Genomic DNA, 21,608 nt, shown 5'->3' on the forward strand with positions numbered 1-21,608 from the left:
AGAGGGGTATGGCTTGATGATAGAACATGCCTGGGTCTCCGTTTGTGATTGGTTAGCAGGAAGTAATAACTGTAGTTTTAAGCTACATGATGGACTGTGAAGATGCACAACCCTATTGCGCAATAGCATAAAATGGCCAGACCAATCCTTAAAATATGTTTTTAAATGTTTTGATAATTATCAATATCTATCATTTATATATATACATATATATATATATATATATATATATATATAGTCTAACTTATTTTGTCTCTGTTTTCCAGTACTTGTGTAAGATTGTTTGTGTGAGTGGGTGTGTTGCTCTCTGCTGGGTGTGTGTTTGTGTGTGCGCGCCAGGGTGCGTGTGTGTGTGGGTTGTTTTTTTTTCTAGAGATGCCGAGGAAGAAGAACTTCAGGATTTCGCAGGCAGCGAGGAGGAGTGCTGCGGACAGACGGACCCTTGACGTTTCTCCTCAGGTTCCCATGGACCGCTGTGCACGTATGTATCCAAGCATTTTTAATTGGTTGTGATTCAGTGATTGACAATCAAGTGTGCACATATTCTGTGATTGTACTGATCTGTTTTTTTCTGTATGTCTGTAGCGCATGGCACTGGGCACCGGCACAAGGTGAGGAGGTGGGAGGTGTCGGTGCTCACCGGGCGGCAGCACAAGTTGGTTCTTCCGCCGGAGTCCCACGGCAAAAAGGTAATGCTGTGTTTGAAATATACTAACGTAATGAAAACCCAAGTGAACAATACACGGTGCTAAAAATACCAACATGTTTTCATTCAGGTGGTTTTTGCTATTGGTGACTCCCATCTTCGAAGCCTTGCAGGTATGTACTTATATTTTTATGTTCAATAAAGTATTAATGTACTGTATTAATGTATTTTATAAAATGTTACACAGACAAACAAATACAGTAGAAACTTTCTTTGTCTTTTAGATGGCATCGTGCGGTTGCCTGAGGGTCGTCTGGCGTGGGGGTTCATGTCAACGCCGGGGGCAAGCGCCACCGAGTTGAGAACTGAGGTGCTTCATGCTGAGGTGCCTCAGGATCCCGACTTGGTGTGCGTCTTGGCTCCGAGCAATGACTTGACCGCCAAGCACACCATCGGTCGTGCGGCTGCAGACTTCGAGCGGTACCTAGCCACCGTCTGCAGTCGCTGGCCGAAGGTGTGTGTGCTGGACTTTCCTCCGAGGTTGACCGTTGAGGACTCCCTGCAAGAGCTCTACCGCCAGGAGTTCCACCGTGTGGCAGCCCGCATGGGTACGTGAAAATATGTGCCTGCGCTGTTGCATGTTTATCACAGATTACATCAGAAATATGGCTGTAGTTTATCTTCAGTGTAGTGGTATATAGATGTATAAATTCTGTTGTTTTACAAGCATAAAGAGCTCTGCTATGTGTTTTTGTTTAAGCTGTGAAGTACTTCCACATCGCGGACCACTTCCCCCGGCAGTGTCTCAACCTGTGGAGTCGCGATGGTGTAAGTAGATCATTTGTCTTGTCATGGTTTGATGCCTTCGTGTTCATGTCAGAGGCTGAGGTGGAATCCAGGACCTTCTGATCTTGAGATGATAGACTATCTGAATAGAGCTGTGTGTATCTAGTGAGAGATTTTGTGGAAAAAGATACATTTCATGAATGTCGTCCTTGTAGGTCCACCTGAGTGATGACGTCGGCATGGAGATCTTCGCCCAGCTGCTGTGGACGGTTGCTTACACGGTTGTCCTTTTAATTTTAAACAGTTAAATCGTCTTATGAAATATATGCAAGTGTTCACTTGATGTAATTTTGGCTGCTGACCAAGTGTGGAAAAGGCATATTGTTAATGATTATGTCTTTATTTTTTGATTGAAGCAACTGGAGACCGTGCCGCCAGCCCCGCCGGTGTCTCGTCCATCCCCACCTTCTCGCTTCACTCCCCGTGTGGTTGTGAAGGGAGAGGTGAGGGTGCGTCGCAGCCCTGGGCCCGAGGAGTGGACTGTCGTTGGTCCGAGCGGCAAGGTAATAATATGGCATGAAATGTCACAGCTGTCAGACTCACATTTGATTGATTTTTCACAGACCAAAATCCCCTTTGTTTATTTTGTCTATATATTCTTTCTCTTTCAGTCCTCTGGAGGATGCAGTGCAGTTCAGCGGGAGGTTCGTATGATATTTGTATAGAAAAACATGAAGTGTAATATTTGCTGGAAGTTAAATGGTTAAAGCAGGAAAAGTCAACGTTTGTGTATATCTGTTTCTGTATTTCTAGCCGGCTGGCATCCCCCTGAATCCTGTGCTGTTCAGCAGTGAGATGTTGGAGGAGATGGAGAAGGTTTCTCCATCAAATCTGACATCTCCTGCTGACTTCGCTGGTGTTTCACCGCCAAAGGTAAATTGCATCCAGACAAACATGTGTTTAGAGGTTATCATAAAATGTTTTATTCTGAAAGTCTAAATGATTAACGATAGACTTCTATAACGCTAAATGTGTTCTGTGTCCATATCATTTTGGACAGACGCTGCGTGTGAAACACCACTCCAAGAGGACTCGAAGGGTAAGTAGATTTTGGAAATAAATGTTTGTATTTATTATTTTTCCTGTGTTTGTGAAGTGAAATAAACTTTGTTTTTGTTTCTTTTCTATTTGAGGCCGCATCCAGCCGAGGGATTTCTTCTGACTCCAAGGCCGCTCTGGAGTCGAAGAAGGTAAGAAATGTAATTGTGCTTAAGATTTGTGTATTTTTATGTGCGTGTGTGTGTATATGTGTATATATATGTATACATGTATCATATATATATGTATGTATCATCTCTGAAGATGTGTCTTTGCAATTTCTGTCTTGAGGTCGGGGCAACGTCCAGGCATCCGGTCCCTTCTGGCCGCACTGACGAGACGACGGTGAGTACCGTTTACATTAACAATATCTGTAAAGTATATATTATTTGTAAATTAAGGAAAAAAACACATTTTTGATGTATTTAGGGCAGGGGTGGCCAAAGTCGGTCCTCAAGAGCCACAATCCTGCAGGTTTTACATACATCCCTGCACCAACACACCTGACTCAAATTAAATGAATCCTACAGCCTATAAGGATCTGCACAATGACTCATTAGTTTAAGTCAGGTGTGTTGGTGCAGGGATGCATGTAAAACCGGTCTGGAGGACCGACGTTGGCCACCCCTGATTTAGGGGTTTTGCTAAATTGTTTTAAAGTATCAATTTTGCACATACTCAGCATGACAGAAAACAAATGTCAGTGCACAGACAGCAGTTTATTACACATGACAGTGATTAGAGCCCATTGCATGTTGATATCCTTTATGGTTAGGTTGAGACAACACAGAGCCCGGGTGTGTTGTCTTCTACTGATGAAGATGAGGCAACTACTGCGAAGGTAAGTGAGGTGAGTATGGGTAATGTTGATGTTGTTAGGGGTTCAGTTCACCAGGGGCACAGTCGGTTTAGGAATCCGGGAGTTCAGTGTATGGCGATAGGGTTGGTTAGTTTGGCCAGACATATGGTGTCTAGTGTGTTCAATTGGAAGACAGAAGATTTAGATTTAGCTCTGTGGTTAGGAGATCAGCTCTATACGCATCTGAAGGACCATGGTCTAATTCCTCCAGGAGAAGACTTTTTGATGATCCCAGAGTTGCCGAAAGAGCACGTTTTATACTGGCAGAACTTTAAGTTTTCGTTCCCTGAGACTGTTAGTGGTGATGTCACTGTGACTGAAGGAGAGTTCATTGAGTGTGGAGCATTTGTGACTCTAGAACATGGGCTGGAAAGGATGTTATCTCAGTACCAGACATGTCTTTTGACCTTGTGTTCAAATACATGTGCTGTAATTTCTGCTAGTGGTAGGTTTGCTGTTGTTGATTCTCATTCACGCAGTGCTACTGGCATGGTGGATGTTAATGGTACCAGTGTAGTGTTGTACTTTGGTTCCATTAGGGAAGTGTTTGATCACTTTAGTTGTTTGGCAGCGATGTTTGGTGGTGAAAGCAAGCCTTTTGAAATAAATGGTGTTGATGTGAGTAGGGAGTGTGAATCTGATGATGGCAATAAGCAACGTGTAAAACGTCAGCTGTCAGCAGATTGTGATGAAGTTGGCCTTTCCAGCCCATCTAAACATACGCCAAAGAAAGGCCGTATTAATGTTTCGATGGTTGTTTCAGATGAAGAGTTTGCTGTTGAGGAACAGGTTTTGGTAAGTCGGCAGGTTAGTTCAGATGTGGAAGTGGTCAGTGAAGGACATGAAAAGCTTATGTTTAACCCTCTCTGTGAAAATACTTGTCAAAGATTGTGTACCAAATTAAATATAGAGTGTGAAAGTGTAAATAGCGCTGCGTCTAGTCGTGTCGGCGAATTAGGCGTTCCGTGCCAAAATAGAGACATAGTTGCTGATGGTAGCTGCTATTTTAGGGCCGTTTCTCAGGCAGTGAGTGGCACACAAAAGCATCACATTAAAATTAGGAGAGCGGTTGTTAAATATTTAATGAAAAATGATTTGAAATATAAAAGTAGTTTGAGAGAAGGTTATTCCTCTGTGGCAGATTACGTAGACAAATCAAAAATGCGTTATGTTAGCAGCTGGGCGACAGAATTAGAAATACAAGCCACAGCAGATTTGTTGGGTATTAATGTCTTTACATTTATTGGTGGTCGTTGGCTAAAGTATGGATGCAGCAGCAGTTGTGTGTCAGAAAAATCAATTTATTTAGAAAACTGCCTTGGTAATCATTATGAAACTGTAGTTTGCGTTAAAGAACCCAAACTAGAAACTTGTTATGGATACTGTAAAGTAAATCTTTCAGAAGCGTGTCGTACTAGATTGTCAGGCAAAGATTTAATTAGAGATGCTTCATCTGAAAGTGACACGTCAGTTTGCAAAAAGGACATAGAGCGCGGTGTATATATTTCTAAATATAATAAAGTAATGAGAAGAACCCAAATTAGGAATATGAATAAAATAAAGTATGCACTAGATGCGCGTCACCGTGAAAATGTGAAAGACCGAAAAAAAATAAGATATGCCCTAGATGCGCGTCACCGTGAAAATGTGAAAGACCGAAAAAAAATAAGATATGCCCTAGATGCGCGTCACCGTGAAAATATGAAAGACCGAAGAAAAGTAAGATATGTACTAGATGCGCGTCACTGTGAAAATGTGAAAGACCGAAAAAAAATAAGATATGCAAAAGATGCGCGTCATCGTGAAAATCAGAAAGGCCGAAGCAAAATAAGATATGCAAAAGATGCGCGTCACCGTGAAAATCAGAAAGACCGAAGCAAAATAAGATATGCAAAAGATGCGCGTCACCGTGAAAATCAGAAAGACCGAAGCAAAATAAGATATGCAAAAGATTCGCGTCACAGAGAAATAGTTAAAAGAGTTGTAAAATCAAAGAGGCAAGAAATTAAAGATAAAGACAAAACACAGAATATTGAGTTTTTCACTGAGAGGTTTTTAAACAAAGTTGAACATGGTCCTGAGTATATCTGTTGTGTGTGTTTCAGGCTGTTGTTTCCACATCAGGTGTTGAGCTGTAGAAAGGATGCTTATAACAAGACTGCGGCCATAGCTTCTTTGGCAGATAGGTGTATTAGAACTGAGTATTTACATAAATGTAGGGAGGATTGTGTTCAGCCGTGTCAGATTATGGCTTCAAGTAGAGGGCATCTTTGGATTTGTTACACTTGTCATCATAAAATTTCACATGAGCAAATGCCTGCTGAAAGTGTAACAAATCATTTGGTAGTAGATCCAGTTCCCCCAGAATTGGCTTGTTTGAATAGGTTAGAACAACATTTGATTGCTTTAAATATTCCGTTTATGAAAATGCTTGCATTACCTAAAGGTGGCCAAAATGGAGTTCATGGACCAGTAACCTGCGTTCCATCGAATGTAGTTCAAACATCTAAAATGTTGCCCCGATCAAATATGGAGGGGTCTTTATTGGCAGTAAAATTAAAACGTAAGTTAACTTATAAAGGCCATTATCAGTATGAGTTTGTGGATACAATGCATATTAGGCAAGCTTTACGGTTTTTAAAGCAATCAAATAAGTTTTATAAAGACATAGATTTTAATGAGGAATGGGTTAATGAGTTGTGTGTCTTAGAGCAACCTGAGGATGAAGAGAAGGACAATGCAGAAGTAGTTGAGAGTACTGGGGATGATGTTGAGGATGATGAGTTGCTGCATGATCGACAGCAACATTGCATGTTTTCAGATACGTGTCTAATGCCTGTAGATATTGGTCAGGAAGTTCTAGATCAGTATTTTGATAGTATAGTTAATGTTGCACCAGCTGAGGGTAATAATCCAGTTAAGTTGTTGACAGATCGAGAAAATGAAGCAAGGTGTTTCCCAGTGTTGTTTCCTCGAGGTCGTAATATGTACCATGAAAGCCGTGTCTATAATTTGTCGTTGTGCCGTTATTTTAATAACCGAATTTTACATGCGGATAGAAGGTTTGCTCAGAATGTAGAGTATATTTTCTTTGCTCAGTACATGTCTGAGGTAGAGCAGGTTGTTTCCAAAGTAAGTATAGCATTAAGAAAAGGTAAAGGAGGTGAGGTGAGCGTAGAAAAGGAGGAGTCCTTGAAGCAGTTGTTGGATGTAGATGACGGTTTCAGATTTCTTAAGCCGATTAGAGGGACTCCAGCATTTTGGCAGGGAGTACAGAAAGACCTGATGGCTTGTGTTCGGCAACTTGGGATTCCCACATGGTTTTGTTCATTCTCTTCCGCGGATCTGAGATGGCAAAACCTTCTTAAAACAATTTTAAAACAGGAAGGTCGAACACAGACATTCGAAGAGTTAGAGTGGACTGATAGATGCGATCTGTTGCGTCGTAATCCTGTCACTGCCGCCAGAATGTTTGATTTCCGCTGGCACTGTTTTCTGAAGGAGGTCCTTATGTCTTCTTCAAATCCCATAGGAAAAATTATTGATTACTTTTATCGGGTGGAGTTTCAGTGTCGCGGGAGTCCTCATGTGCACTGTCTTTTCTGGATTGAAAATGCGCCTAAAATTAATACTAACAAAGACGAAGAAGTGGTAGCTTTTATTGATAAGTATGTAACATGTGAGCTACCAGCACAGGATGAGACCTTATTGGAGATGGTCACATCTGTGCAGCAACATTCAAAGAGGCATTCAAAAAGTTGTAAGAAAGGTGGCACTGAGTGTCGCTTTAATTTTCCCAGACCAGTGTCAGCTAGGACATTTCTTGTTAATGTTCATTTGAAACCAGATTGTGATAAATGTAAGAATAGGTTCGATGAAAAATACGAAGGAAAACAGTGCACATGTGGAAATCAGTACTACTACAATCTGCTAAAGGTTGATAAGGATTTGGCAGTACGCACTCTGGAGTCAGTGAAAAAGGCGTTAAAAGATGAGAACAAGACGTTTAATAGTTTAGATGAGTTGTTTCATAGTTTAAATATCAATCAGCAAATATTTGAAATATGTTACAAACGTCTAAATATGAATAAAACCCAAATTGTATATAAAAGAGACATTAACGAAGCATGGATTAATCCATATAACAAGTCTCTATTGAAATGCTGGAATGCAAATTTAGATATTCAATTTGTGACAGACGCGTACGCCGTTATAGTTTATATTATTTCATACATTAGCAAATCAGAAAAAGAGGTAGGATTGTTGCTTAGTAAAGCTCATAAAGAAGCAACAAAAGATGACAACGTCAGTGCAAAAGAGGCACTGAAACAAATTGGCAGCGTTTATCTAAACAGTCGCGACGTGTCTGCTCAAGAAGCAGTTTATAGATTAACGGGAATGCATTTGAAGGAGAATTCGCGTAAAGTAGAGTTTATACCAACAGGGGACAAAATAGTTAAAATGAGTAAACCAATTAGTGTTATCCAAGAATGTGGGCTAACAGGAGATGATGTGTGGATGGTTAGTATAGTAGACCGTTATAGAAGTAGGCCTAATAATAGCACTTTTAATGACATGTGCATAGCAACGTTTGTGTCAGAATATCGTCTTTTAAACCGAAATGAAAAATCAAAGAATGCGATTCAATTGCAAAGGGGATTAGGATTAATTCTTAAAAGAACACGAACAAAACCCGCTGTAGTTCGTTATGCGCGCTTTTCAAAAACAAAAAACCCCGAATTATATTTTAAAAGCCAGTTACAGTTGTTTTTGCCATACCGCGTAGAAGATGACTTAAAAGCTGCTGATTGCGAAACATTTGAACAATTTTATGAAAATGGTTCCGTGATCTTTAGTGATGGATCAGAACACACGGTTAAATCTGTCGTCGATACGAATAGGAACAAATTTGAGGTAGAAGATTCAGAAGAATTAGAAGAGTTGCAAAAGAAACTTGAAAATGAGGGTGGCCCTGAAGTTGCCTGGGGAAATCTGTGCCCCGAAAAAGAATTAGAGCGTTTAGAGTGTCAAGAAGAAATTAGAGAAAAAGAACAGACACCTGCGGAAGATGCAGAAGAAATAGGTCGGCAACCCGTAGACAACATTCCAGATTTGGCTGTTAGGAATGATCAGGTGTGTCAATTAGAAAAGAATAATAATGTAATTAGTAGGCGTGAGGGCTTAGAATTAATTAGATCTCTAAATGAGAAGCAGCTGTCAGTCTTCTATAAGATCCGTAACTGGTGTTTGGATAAAGTCAATGGTAGAAACCCAGAACCCCTCCATGTGTTTATATCTGGAGGAGCTGGAGTTGGAAAGAGCTACCTAGTTAAAGCGATTCAATACGAGGCCACAAGGTTATTGTCACCAAGTTGTCAGAATCCAGATAACATTTGTGTTTTATTAACGGCTCCGACCGGAATAGCTGCTTATAATTTAAAGGCAGCGACTATCCACAGTACATTTGGCATTGGCAAAGACGTGAGCCTACCTTACACACCTCTGAGTGAGGAAAAGCTCAATTCTTTGCGTGTTAAATATAGTGATTTGCAGATAGTCATAATTGATGAAATCTCCATGGTCAATCATAATCTATTGGCTTATGTCCATGGCAGGTTAAGACAAATCAAACAAACTGGTGACTATAACCCTTTCGGTAATGTTAGCATAATCGCGGTCGGAGATTTTTATCAGTTGCCCCCAGTAAAGGGGAAAGCGTTGTATGTACAAGACGTACAAATGAACTTGTGGTCTAGTTTATTTGAGCTTGTTGAGTTAAAACAATCGTTAGGCAAAAAGATGAAGAGTTTGCGCGAATATTAAATAGAATGCGAACGCATAGAAAAGGTACGCCAATGTTAGCTGACGATATAAACGTCTTAAAACAGTGTGAAACAGGTGAAGAGAGCACAGCCTTACACATCTTTGCTACAAATTCCCAGGTTGATGAATATAATGAGGAACAGTTAATGAGCACATGTCCTGACCACATAGTTATAACTGCACAGGACTTTGGTTATAATAAAAAAACTGGTAAATTAGAGTTAAAGCCAGATCATCATATTAGGGCCAAGAAAACAGCTTTACAAAGAGAGCTGTTATTGGGTAAAAATGCTCGAGTGATGTTGTCTCAAAACATCGATGTAAATGACGGTTTAGTAAATGGTGTATGTGGCACAGTGATATACATAGAAGAGCCTGAAAAAAATACGTTTCCTCTCAAAGTATATGTAAAATTTGATGATGATAAGGTAGGCATAAAGACGAGGAAACAAACCATTTATCCATCAGCAGAGTTAAAGGGTTCAGTACCAATTGAACCTCAGGAAGAGAGAGCCAATAAAAAAGGCATGAGACGACAGTTTCCTTTAAAGTTAGCTTGGGCCTGTACTGTACACAAAGTACAGGGCCTTACAGTAGATAGTGCTGTTGTCTCTTTAGCTAAGGTCTTTGCACCAGGACAGGCATATGTGGCATTAAGTAGAGTTAGAAGCCTGTCTGGTTTAATTATTCAGGACTTTAAAGAGAAGGCTGTTTATTGTAATGCCAACATTGAACAGGCGATTGCTAATATGCCACCATTTATAACTGAAAGCCACACAGTAGTAAAAGAGGGTTTTAGAGTATTTCTAATGAATGTTCAAAGTTTAAATCGCCATGTCTCAGATTTGGCCCACTGTGCACAGCATTTGCAGCCTAACTGTATTGCTGTGACAGAGACATGGATACCTGCTGATGTTAGCTTAGATTCTGTAGAAATCACTGGTTATAGGTTTAGTAATGCCCCACGTAGTTTAGCCTATCATAGCGATAATCCAGTGTTAATTTCCCTTAAAGGCCAACAACATGGTGGCGTTGGCATGTACTGTGACAGTAATGCAGAATTTGAAAGTGTCACAGTTGCAGGTTTAAACATTGAGTGTTTAGCTGTAAAATGTGTCACATACAACATTTTAATAGCAGCCATTTACAGGCCACCATCCTATCCTGTGTCTCTCTTTTTCAGGCATTTTGAGGAATTGTTAAATGTGTTAGAGTCACAAAGTGGAACCATTGTTGTTTTGGGTGATTTCAATGAGGACATTTTGAAGTCCTCAACAATTTGTCAGAAAATGACAGACAGAGGATATGAGCAACATGTGTCGACAGCCACTACAGAGAAAGGCACCTTAATTGATCATGTTTACGTCAAAAATAGTAATTATAGAGTAGAAGCGCTAGTGGTGCCTACATATTTTAGTGATCATGAGGGCATTATATGTTCTTTTAAGTAAGACAGCCCAAATGCTTAAAACTTAATTTTACATTTTTTTAAATAAATTTAATCAAAATGTATTAAATGTGCTGTTCTTCATCTGAGTTCCCTGTTTTGAATAATTAGTATGTAGTCAGTAAATTTTGTCCCCTGTTGATATCCTTTACACCTCTACAACGTGTGCTTCCTGTCCAGAGAATGTACTGAAAATGTCGGAATAGTGAGTAGATTTGTTGTTGGTTGTTGTATTAAGAAGAAATAGTTAAAGAGGCCAGAAAAGTTGTTAAATCTAGTGACCAAATGGCAAAGTAGGTAATACAGGTTTTGTAGCTCATGCCCTCAGTGTGGATAATTAGTTATATGTTGTTTTAGGATTGTGCCTCTTGTTGTGTGGGTTTTATTTAATGATATAATTTTAGTTGTATGTAACTGCTGTGTTTAAAGTTAATTACAGGGATAATGAAGTGACGCCGGCTAAGGTACGTATAAGTAAATGTAACTACTCACTATCCTACACACAGTTAGTTTATTCACACACACTCTTTCACTCTTCAGAAAGTCTTTGTTATTTAAAAAAATTAATCTCAGGTTTTTTGTTTCTATCTGGCTGGTTTATATGTATTATAGTGTGGGTCTGTTCTATTTATTTTGCAGTTTTTAGATTTTAGCAGTTTTTTTCACTTGACAGAAGCCAATGATGAACAGTTAAGCTGAGCTCTGTTGGACCAAAGTGCTGATTGTGATTGAGCCTAAGAAGAGCATGGAAAAAGCTGTAACCTGAGGCTTCATAAATTATTATTCAATAGTGGCAGTGTGTGTTTACTGTTATTAAAGGGGCATAGTAGCTGTGTATCTGTTAGGCATTGACCAGCCTGCAGCAATAGTATTGCTTGTGTTATAATGTTCCAAACCTGTTTTAATGATGTTTTACTAGATTTAAAAGAGAATTGATGTTCAGAAGAATACATTGTGGAATGTGATTGTGTGCGTGTGCATGTATGTATATACACATATGCACACTGATACCTTTTTGTCATTTCCTTAGGAGACTGATGTCGCAGTTGGCAGCAAGTTGTTCAACCAGATGGAAACAGTGTTTTACAAACTTGTGTTCTAATTTGTTGCAATATGAATAAATGACTTTGAATCTATACAGCATGTTTTATGGGGTGTTTGTGTGATATGCTAAAATACCTTCATCTATCTGGCATGCAATAGTGCCTACGTAGCACGTATTGCTAGCAGCCTAGATAGTGTGCTAACATGCTATGTAAAATGGTAAAATGGCTAGCTAAGAATGTACTATTTTTCTGCTAATATGCTAGCATGCTACCTAACATGCTAGGCGATTTAGTGAAATGGCTAGCAGAGAGAGAAATTTTGATATACCTACTTAGCATTTGTTGCTAGCATGCTAATATGCTAGCAAGCTAGCTAACATGCTAGGCCTGATGGTAGACTGGCTAGCTGAAACATATTTTTATATACCCAGTTAGCTTTTGTTGCTAGCATGTTAACTTGTTAGTAAAGGTAAAGGGTTAGCTGAGAAAGGGAAATTTTGATGTATCTAGTTGCTAGCATGCTAATATGCTAGCTGACATGCTAGGTTGCCATTGCAACAGCTCTTCTAATGCATTAAGGACCCAACAAGTATGAATCCTGTCAACTTTGGCACAGTTCCCATGTATTCCTATGGAGATATGAGCAAACCATGTTTCATGGTGAGAAGGCTTTTTAAAGTGGTTGCCACGGTTACAGGCTTTCTCCTATAATCCTATAGATTTGAATAGCATTTGGTCCCCAACTTGTCAGGAAGCTTCCCACCAAGTTTGGAGTCAATTGCACGAATCCCCTCAGACTAGTTCGTTCAAATACGATGTGTATAAAGTACAAAAGATGGCAGTGAAATCCAAGATGGCGGGCACCCCGTTCCCATGGCAACAGGTGTTTGATTGACTTCTTTGCTGCACTTGGGGTGTCACACGTATGAATACTGTGAATTTTGGTGCAGATCCCATGTATTTCTATGGAGATGTGAGCAAACCGTGTTTCATGGTGAGAAGGTCATTTTCCGTGGGTTGCCACGGTTACAGGCTTTCTGCTATTAGAAAGATTTGAGGAGTGTTTGGTCCCCAACTTGTCAGGAAGCTTCCCACCAAGTTTGGAGTCAGTGGCACAAATCCCCTCAGACTAGTTCGTTCAAATGGCAGTGAAATCCAAGATGGTGGGCACCCCGTTGCCATGGCAACAGGTGTTTGATGGACTTCTTTGCTGGACTTGGGGTGTTACACGTATGAATACTGTCAAGTTTGGTGCAGTTCCTCTGTATTCCTATGGAGATATAAGCAAAACGCGTTTCATGGCGAGAAGGCTTTTTCTGTCGGTTGCCACGGTTACACGCTTTTTCCTATTAGAAAGATTAGAGGAGCGTTTGGTCCCCAACTTGTCAGGAAGCTTCCCACCAAGTTTGGAGTCAGTCGCACGAATCCCCTCAGACTAGTTTGTGAAAATGTGAGTGAAATCCAAGATGGCGGGCGACCCGTTGCCATGGCAACAGGTGTTTGATTGACTTCTTTGCTGGACTTGGGGTGTGACACGTATGAATACTGTCAACTTTGTTGCAGATCCCATCTATTTCTGTGGAGATATGAGCAAACCGTGTTTAATGGCGAGGTCTTTTTCCATCGGTTGCCACGGTAACACGCTTTCTGCTATTAGAAAGATTTGAGGAGCGTTTGGTCCCCAACTTGTCAGGAAGGTCCCCACCGAGTTTGGAGTCGGTTGGACCATTCCCCTCAGACTAGTTCGTTCAAATGGCAGTGAAATCCAAGATGGCGGGCGACCCGTTGCCATGGTAACAGGTGTTTGATTGACTTCTTTGCTGTACTTGGGGTGTCACACGTATGAATACTGTGAAGTTTGGTGGAGATCCCATCTATTTCTATGGAGATATAAGCAAACCGTGTTTCATGGCGAGAAGGCGTTTTTCCGTCTGTTGCCACGGTAACATGCTTTCTGCTATTAGAAAGATTTGAGGAGCGTTTGGTCCCCAACTTGTCAGGAAGCTTCCCATCAAGTTTGGAGTCAATCGCACGAATCCCCTCAGACTAGTTCGTTCAAATACGATGTGTGTAAAGTGGAAAAAATGGCCAAAAAATGGCCGCACACGCCAAGATGGCGGGCACCCCGTTGCCATGGCAACATGTGTTACATTGAGTTTTTTGGTCAACACGGGGTGGTACACGTGTGTGCCGAGTTTCGTCTTCCTACGTTGAAGTAGACTTCCTGTTCCCCATTCATGTGGTGATTTTTGGTGACTGTAGGTGGCGCTGTTGAGCCAATTTTGCACTGAATAGTATGCGGACCTTAGAATATCCGATTTTCGCCGGGCTTGACGTGTGTGCCAAGTTTCACAACTTTTCATGGGTGTTTAGGGGGTCAAATTTGGCGTCGAAATGCTTAGGAGGAGAAGGAGAATAATAATAAACATAGCAGAAACAATAGGGCCTTGCCATACTTTGTATGGCTCGGACCCTAATTAAAGCCGCAAGCGGCATCCATCGGGTCCGAGCGGCCTGGTCCCGCCACCCGATGTCGCCATGACAACAGGTGGTGTAACGCGTTCAGGACCCAAGGTGTATGAATCCTGCCAAGTTTGGTGCAGTTCCCATTTATTCCTGTGGAGATATGAGCAAACCGTGTTTCATGGCGAGAAGGCTTTTTGCGTCGGTTGCCACGGTTACACGCTTTCTCCTATTAGAAAGGTTTGAGGAGCATTTGGTCCCCAACTTGTCAGGAAGGTTCCCACCAAGTTTGGAGTCAGTCGCACGAATCCACTCAGACTAGTTCGTTCAAATGACAGTGAAATCCAAGATGGCGGGCAGTCCGTTGCCATGGCAACAGGTGTTCTATTGACATCAATGCTGGACTTGGGGTGTCACAAGTATGAATCCTGTCAAGTTTGGTGCAGATCCCACATATTTCTATGGAGATATAAGCAAACCGTGTTTCATGGCGAGGGCATTCTTCCGTCGGTTGCCACGGTTACACGCTTCTTCCTATTAGAAAGATTTGAGGAGCGTTTGATCCCCAACTTGTAAGGAAGCTTCCCACCAAGTTTGGAGTCAATCGCACGAATCCCCTCAGACTAGTTCATTCAACTGGCAGTGAAATCCAAGATGGCGGCCACTCCGTTGCCATAGCAACAGGTGTTCAATTGACTTCTTTGCTGGACTTGGGGTGTAACACGTATGAATCCTGTGAAGTTTGGTGCAGATCCCACGTATTTCTATGGAGATTTGAGCAAACCGTGTTTCATGGCGAGAAGGCTTTTTCCGTGGGTTGCCACGGTAACACGCTTTTACCTATTAGAAAGATTTGAGGAGCGTTTGGTCCCCAACTTGTCAGGAAGCTTCCCACCAAGTTTGGAGTCAGTCGCACAAATCCCCTCAGGCTAGTTCGTTAAAATGGCAATGAAATCCAAGATGGCGGGCAGTGCGTTGCCATGGCAACAGGTGTTGTATTGACATCAATGCTGGACTTGGGTTGTCACAAGTATGAATACTGTCAAGTTTGGTGCGGATCCCACGTATTTCTATGGAGATATGAGCAAACCGTGTTTCATGGCGAGAAGGCGTTTTTCCGTCGGTTGCCACGGTAACACGTTTCCTGCTATTAGAAAGATTTGAGGAGCGTTTGGTCCCCAACTTGTCAGGAAGCTTCCCACCAAGTTTGGAGTCAGTCGCACGAATCCCCTCAGACTAGTTCGTTCAAATACGATGTGTGTAAAGTGCAAAAAATGGGGAAAAAATGGCCGCACACGCCAAGATGGCGGGCACCCCGTTGTCATGGCAACAGGTGTTAGATTGACTTTTTTGCTTGACTCGGGGTGTTACACGTGTGTGCCGAGTTTTGTCTTCCTACGTCGAAGTAGACTTTTTGGACCCCATTGATTGGGGTATTTTTGGGGTGTCTAGGTGGCGCTGTTGAGCCACTTTCTAATTGAAGTGTATGCGGACCTTAGAATATCGAAATTTTCGCCGGGCTTGACGTGTGTGCCAAGTTTCACAACTTTTCATGGGCGTTTAGGGGGTGAAATTTGGCGTCGATGTGCTTAGAACGAGAAAAATAAACATTTCAGGAACAATAGGGCCTTGCCATACTTCGTATGGCTCGGACCCTAATAAACATAGCAGAAACAATAGGGCCTTGCCATACTTTGTATGGCTCGGACCCTAATTAAAGCCGCAAGCGGCATCCATCGGGTCCGAGCTGCCTGGACCCCGCCACCCGATGTCACCATGACAACAGGTGGTGTAACGCGTTAAGGACCCAACGTGTGTGAATACTGTCAAGTTTGGTGCAGTTCCCATTCATTCCTGTGGAGATATAAGCAAACCGTGTTTCATGGCGAGAAGGCGTTTTCTGTCGGTTGCCACGGTAACACGCTTTCTCCTATTAGAAAGATTTGAGGAGCGTTTGGTCTCCAACTTGTCAGGAAGCTTCCCACCAAGTTTGGAGTCAGTCGTACGAATCCCCTTAGAGTAGTTCGTTAAAATGGCAGTGAAATCCAAGATGGCGGGCAATCCGTTGCCATGGCAACAGGTGTTCTATTGACATCAATGCTGGACTTGGGGTGTCACAAGTATGAATCCTGTCAAGTTTGGTGCAGATCCCACGTATTCCTATGGACATATAAGCAAACCGTGTTTCATGGCGAGGGCATTTTTCCGTCGGTTGCCACGGTTACACGCTTTTTCCTATTAGAAAGATTTGAGGAGCGTTTGGTCCCCAACTTGTCAGGAAGCTTCCCACCAAGTTTGAAGTCAGTCGCACGAATCCCTTCAGACTACTTCGTTAAAATGGCAGTGAAATCCAAGATGGCGGGCACCCCGTTGCCATGGCAACAGGTGTTCTATTGACTTCTTTGCTGGACTTGGGGTGTCACAAGTATGAATCCTATCAAGTTTGGTGCAGATCCCACGTATTTCTATGGAGATATGAGCAAACCGTGTTTCATGGCGAGAAGGCGTTTTTCCGTCGGTTGCCACGGTAACACGCTTTCTGCTATTAGAAAGATTTGAGGAGCGTTTGGTCCCCAACTTGTCAGGAAGCTTCCCACCAAGTTTGGAGTCAGTCGTCCGAATCCCCTTAGAGTAGTTCGTTAAAATGGCAGTGAAATCCAAGATGGCGGGCAGTCCGTTGCCATGGCAACAGGTGTTCTATTGACATCAATGCTGGACTTGGGGTGTCACAAGTATGAATCCTGTCAAGTTTGGTGCAGATCCCACGTATTCCTATGGACATATAAGCAAACCGTGTTTCATGGCGAGGGCATTTTTCCGTCGGTTGCCACGGTTACACGCTTTTTCCTATTAGAAAGATTTGAGGAGCGTTTGGTCCCCAACTTGTCAGGAAGCTTCCCACCAAGTTTGAAGTCAGTCGCACGAATCCCTTCAGACTAGTTCGTTAAAATGGCAGTGAAATCCAAGATGGCGGGCACCCCGTTGCCATGGCAACAGGTGTTCTATTGAGTTCTTTGCTGGACTTGGGGTGTCACAAGTATGAATCCTATGAAGTTTGGTGCAGATCCCACGTATTTCTATGGAGATATGAGCAAACCGTGTTTCATGGCGAGAAGGCGTTTTTCCGTCGGTTGCCACGGTAACACGCTTTCTGCTATTAGAAAGATTTGAGGAGCGTTTGGTCCCCAACTTGTCAGGAAGCTTCCCATCAAGTTTGGAGTCAATCGCACGAATCCCCTCAGACTAGTTCGTTCAAATACGATGTGTGTAAAGTGGAAAAAATGGCAAAAAAATGGCCGCACACGCCAAGATGGCGGGCACCCCGTTGCCATGGCAACATGTGTTACATTGAGTTTTTTGGTCAACACGGGGTGGTACACGTGTGTGCCGAGTTTCGTCTTCCTACGTTGAAGTAGACTTCCTGTTCCCCATTCATGTGGTGATTTTTGGTGACTGTAGGTGGCGCTGTTGAGCCAATTTTGCACTGAATAGTATGCGGACCTTAGAATATCCGATTTTCGCCGGGCTTGACGTGTGTGCCAAGTTTCACAACTTTTCATGGGTGTTTAGGGGGTCAAATTTGGCGTCGAAATGCTTAGGAGGAGGAGGAGAAGGAGAATAATAATAAACATAGCAGAAACAATAGGGCCTTGCCATACTTTGTATGGCTCGGACCCTAATTAAAGCCGCAAGCGGCATCCATCGGGTCCGAGCTGCCTGGACCCCGCCACCCGATGTCGCCATGACAACAGGTGCTGTAATGTTTTTTTGTATTAGAAAGATTTGAGGAGCGTTTGGTCCCCAACTTGCCAGGAAGCTTCACACCAAGTTTGGAGTCAGTCGCACGAATCCCCTCAGACTAGTTTGTTCAAATGGCAGTGAAATCCAAGATGGCGGGCACCCTGTTGCTATGGCAACAGGTGTTCGATTGACATCAATGCTGGACTTGGGTTGTCAGAAGTATGAATCCTGGCAAGTTTGGTGCAGATCCCACGTATTCCTATGGAGATATAAGCAAACCGTGTTTCATGGCGAGGGCATTTTTCGTCAGTTGCCACGGTTACACGCTTTTTCCTATTAGAAAGATTTGAGGAGCGTTTGGTCCCCAACTTGTCAGGAAGGTTCCCACCAAGTTTGGACTCAGTCGCACGAATCCCCTCACACTAGTTGGTTCAAATGGGAGGGAAATCCAAGATGGCGGGCAGTGCGTTGCCATGGCAACAGGTGTTCTATTGACATCAATGCCGGAGTTGGGGTGTCACAAGTATGAATCCTGTCAAGTTTGGTGCAGATCCCACGTATTCCTATGGAGATATAAGCAAACCGTGTTTCATGGCGAGGGCATTTTTCCGTCGGTTGCCACGGTTACACGCTTTTTCCTATTAGAAAGATTTGAGGAGCGTTTGGTCCCCAACTTGTCAGGAAGCTTCCCACCAAGTTTGAAGTCAGTCGCACGAATCCCCTCAGACTAGTTCGTTAAAATGGCAGTTAAATCCAAGATGGCGGGCACCCCGTTGCCATGGCAACAGGTGTTCTATTGACTTCTTTGCTGGACTTGGGGTGTCACACATATGAATCCTGTCAAGTTTGGTGCAGTTCCCATCTATTTCTATGGAGATATGAGCAAACCGTGTTTCATGGCGAGAAGGCTGTTTTCCGTCGGTTGCCACGGTAACACGTTTCCTGCTATTAGAAAGATTTGAACAATTTTTGGTCCCCAACTTGTCAGGAAGCTTCCCACCAAGTTTGGAGTCCATCGCACGAATCCCCTCAGACTAGTTCGTTCAAATACGATGTGTGTAAAGTGCAAAAAATGGCAAAAAAAATGGCCGAACACGCCAAGATGGCGGGCGCCCTGTTGCCATGGCGACAGGTGTTACTTTGAGTTTTTTGGTCAACTCGGGGTGGTGCACGTGTGTGCCGAGTTTTGTCTTCCTACGTTGAAGTAGACTTCCGGGGCCCCATTCATGTGGTGATTTTTGGTGACTGTAGGTGGCGCTGTTGAGCCAATTTTGCATTGAAGTGTATGCGGACCTTATAATATCCGAGTTACGCCGGACGTGACGTCTGTGCCAAGTTTCACAACTTTTCATGGGTGTTTAGGGGGTCAAATTTGGGGTCAAAGCGCTTAGGAGAACGAGAATAATAAACATAGCAGAAACAATAGGGCCCCGCCATACTTTGTATGGCTCGGACCCTAATTAAAGCCGCAAGCGGCATCCATCGGGTCCGAGCGGCCTGGACCCCGCCACCCGAGTCATACAGCTGTTCCTAGCATGGTAGGTAGCCGGTTAACATGGTAGGTAACATGGTAAAAGACCCAGCTGAGAATGTGAAATGTTGAAATACCTGGTTAGCATTATTTGCTAGCATGCTAATGTGCTAGCTTACATGCTATGTTGCCATGACAACAGGTGATGTAATGCGTTAGGGACCCAACAAGTATGAATCCAGTCAAGTTTGGTGCAGTTCCAATGTATTCCTGTGGAGATATGAGCAACCGTGTTTCATGGCGAGAAGGGGTTTTCTATCAGTTGCCACGGTAACACGGTTTTTCCTATTAGAAAGATTTGAGGAGCGTTTGGTCCCCAACTTGTCAGGAAGCTTCCCACCAAGTTTGGAGTCAGTCGCACAAATCCCCTCAGACTAGTTCGTACAAATGGCAATGAAATCCAAGATGGCGGCCACCCCGTTGCCATGGCAACAGGTGTTCGATTGACTTCTTTGCTGGACTTGGGGTGTGACAGGTATGAATACTGTGAACTTTGGTGCAGATCGCACGTATTGCTATGGAGATATGAGCAAACCGTGTTTCATGGCGAGAAGGCTATTCCGTCGGTTGCCACGGTTACAGGCTTTTTCCTATTAGAAAGATTTGAGGAGCGTTTGGTCCCCAACTTGTCAGGAAGGTCCCCACCAAGTTTGGAGTCGGTCGCACGAATCCCCTCAGACTAGTTCGTTCAAATGGCAATGAAATCGAAGATGGCGGCCACCCCGTTGCCATGGCAACAGGTGTTCGATTGACTTCTTTGCTGGACTTGGGGTGTGACACGTATGAATACTGTCAAGTTTGGTGGAGATCCCATGTATTTCTGTGGAAATATGAGCAAACCGTGTTTCATGGCGAGAAGGCGTTTTTCGGTCGGTTGCCACGGTAACACGCTTTCTGCTATTAGAGAGATTTGAGGAGCGTTTGGTCCCCAACTTGTCAGGAAGCTTCCCACCAAGTTTGGAGTTAATCGCACGAATCCCCTCAGACTAGTTCGTTCAAATACGATGTGTGTAAAGTGCAAAAAAGGGCGAAAAAATGGCCGCACACACCAAGATGGCGGGCGCCCCGTTGCCATGACAACAGGTGTTTGATTGAGTTTTTTAGTCGACTCGGGGTGTTACACGTGTGTGCCGAGTTTCGTGTTCCTACGTTGAAGTAGACGTTGGGGTCCCCATTCATTTAGGGGTATTTTTTTTTCCTAGGGGGCGCTGTTGAGCCAATTTTGCATTGATGTGTATGCGGACCTTAGAATATCGAAATTTTCGCCAGGCTTGACGGGTGTGCCAAGTTTCACAACTTTTCATGGGTGTTTAGGGGGTCATATTTGGGCTCAAAGTTCTTAGAAGGAGAAGAACAATAAACATTTCAACCACAATAGGGCCTTGCCATACTTTGTATGGCTCGGACCCTAATTAAAGCCGCAAGCGGCATCCATCGGGTCCGAGCTGCCTGGACCCCGCCACCCGATGTTGCCATGACAACAGGTGCTGCAATGCGTTAAGGACCCAACCTGTATGAATCCTGTCAAGTTTGGTGCAGTTCCTCTGTATTCCTATGGAGATATAAGCAAAACGCGTTTCATGGCGAGAAGGCTTTTTCTGTCGGTTGCCACGGTTACACGCTTTTTCCTATTAGAAAGATTTGAGGAGCGTTTGGTCCCCAACTTGTCAGGAAGCTTCCCACCAAGTTTGGAGTCAGTCGCACGAATCCCCTCAGACTAGTTTGTGAAAATGTGAGTGAAATCCAAGATGGCGGGCGACCCGTTGCCATGGCAACAGGTGTTTGATTGACTTCTTTGCTGGACTTGGGGTGTGACACGTATGAATACTGTCAACTTTGTTGCAGATCCCATCTATTTCTGTGGAGATATGAGCAAACCGTGTTTAATGGCGAGGTCTTTTTCCATCGGTTGCCACGGTAACACGCTTTCTGCTATTAGAAAGATTTGAGGAGCGTTTGGTCCCCAACTTGTCAGGAAGGTCCCCACCGAGTTTGGAGTCGGTTGGACCATTCCCCTCAGACTAGTTCGTTCAAATGGCAGTGAAATCCAAGATGGCGGGCGACCCGTTGCCATGGTAACAGGTGTTTGATTGACTTCTTTGCTGTACTTGGGGTGTCACACGTATGAATACTGTGAAGTTTGGTGGAGATCCCATCTATTTCTATGG

General features: G+C 43.2%; 1 protein-coding gene across 1 annotated transcript; it reads left to right on the top strand.

The window, feature by feature from the left end:
* Positions 1-298: 298 nt before the first annotated feature.
* LOC121636115 lies at positions 299-11,407 on the top strand. Its single transcript, XM_041979420.1, is given in 14 exon segments — positions 299-481; positions 586-689; positions 777-819; positions 931-1,254; positions 1,407-1,474; positions 1,648-1,713; positions 1,849-1,995; positions 2,104-2,136; positions 2,246-2,365; positions 2,493-2,531; positions 2,626-2,682; positions 2,822-2,875; positions 3,306-9,162; positions 9,165-11,407. Coding segments are annotated over 14 exon segments (8,517 nt in total). The 5' UTR covers positions 299-375; the 3' UTR covers positions 10,664-11,407.
* Positions 11,408-21,608: the final 10,201 nt, after the last annotated feature.

Source organism: Melanotaenia boesemani, unplaced genomic scaffold (assembly GCF_017639745.1).
Source record: "Melanotaenia boesemani isolate fMelBoe1 unplaced genomic scaffold, fMelBoe1.pri S9Exx1, whole genome shotgun sequence".
NCBI classification, from domain to species: Eukaryota; Metazoa; Chordata; class Actinopteri; order Atheriniformes; family Melanotaeniidae; genus Melanotaenia; species Melanotaenia boesemani.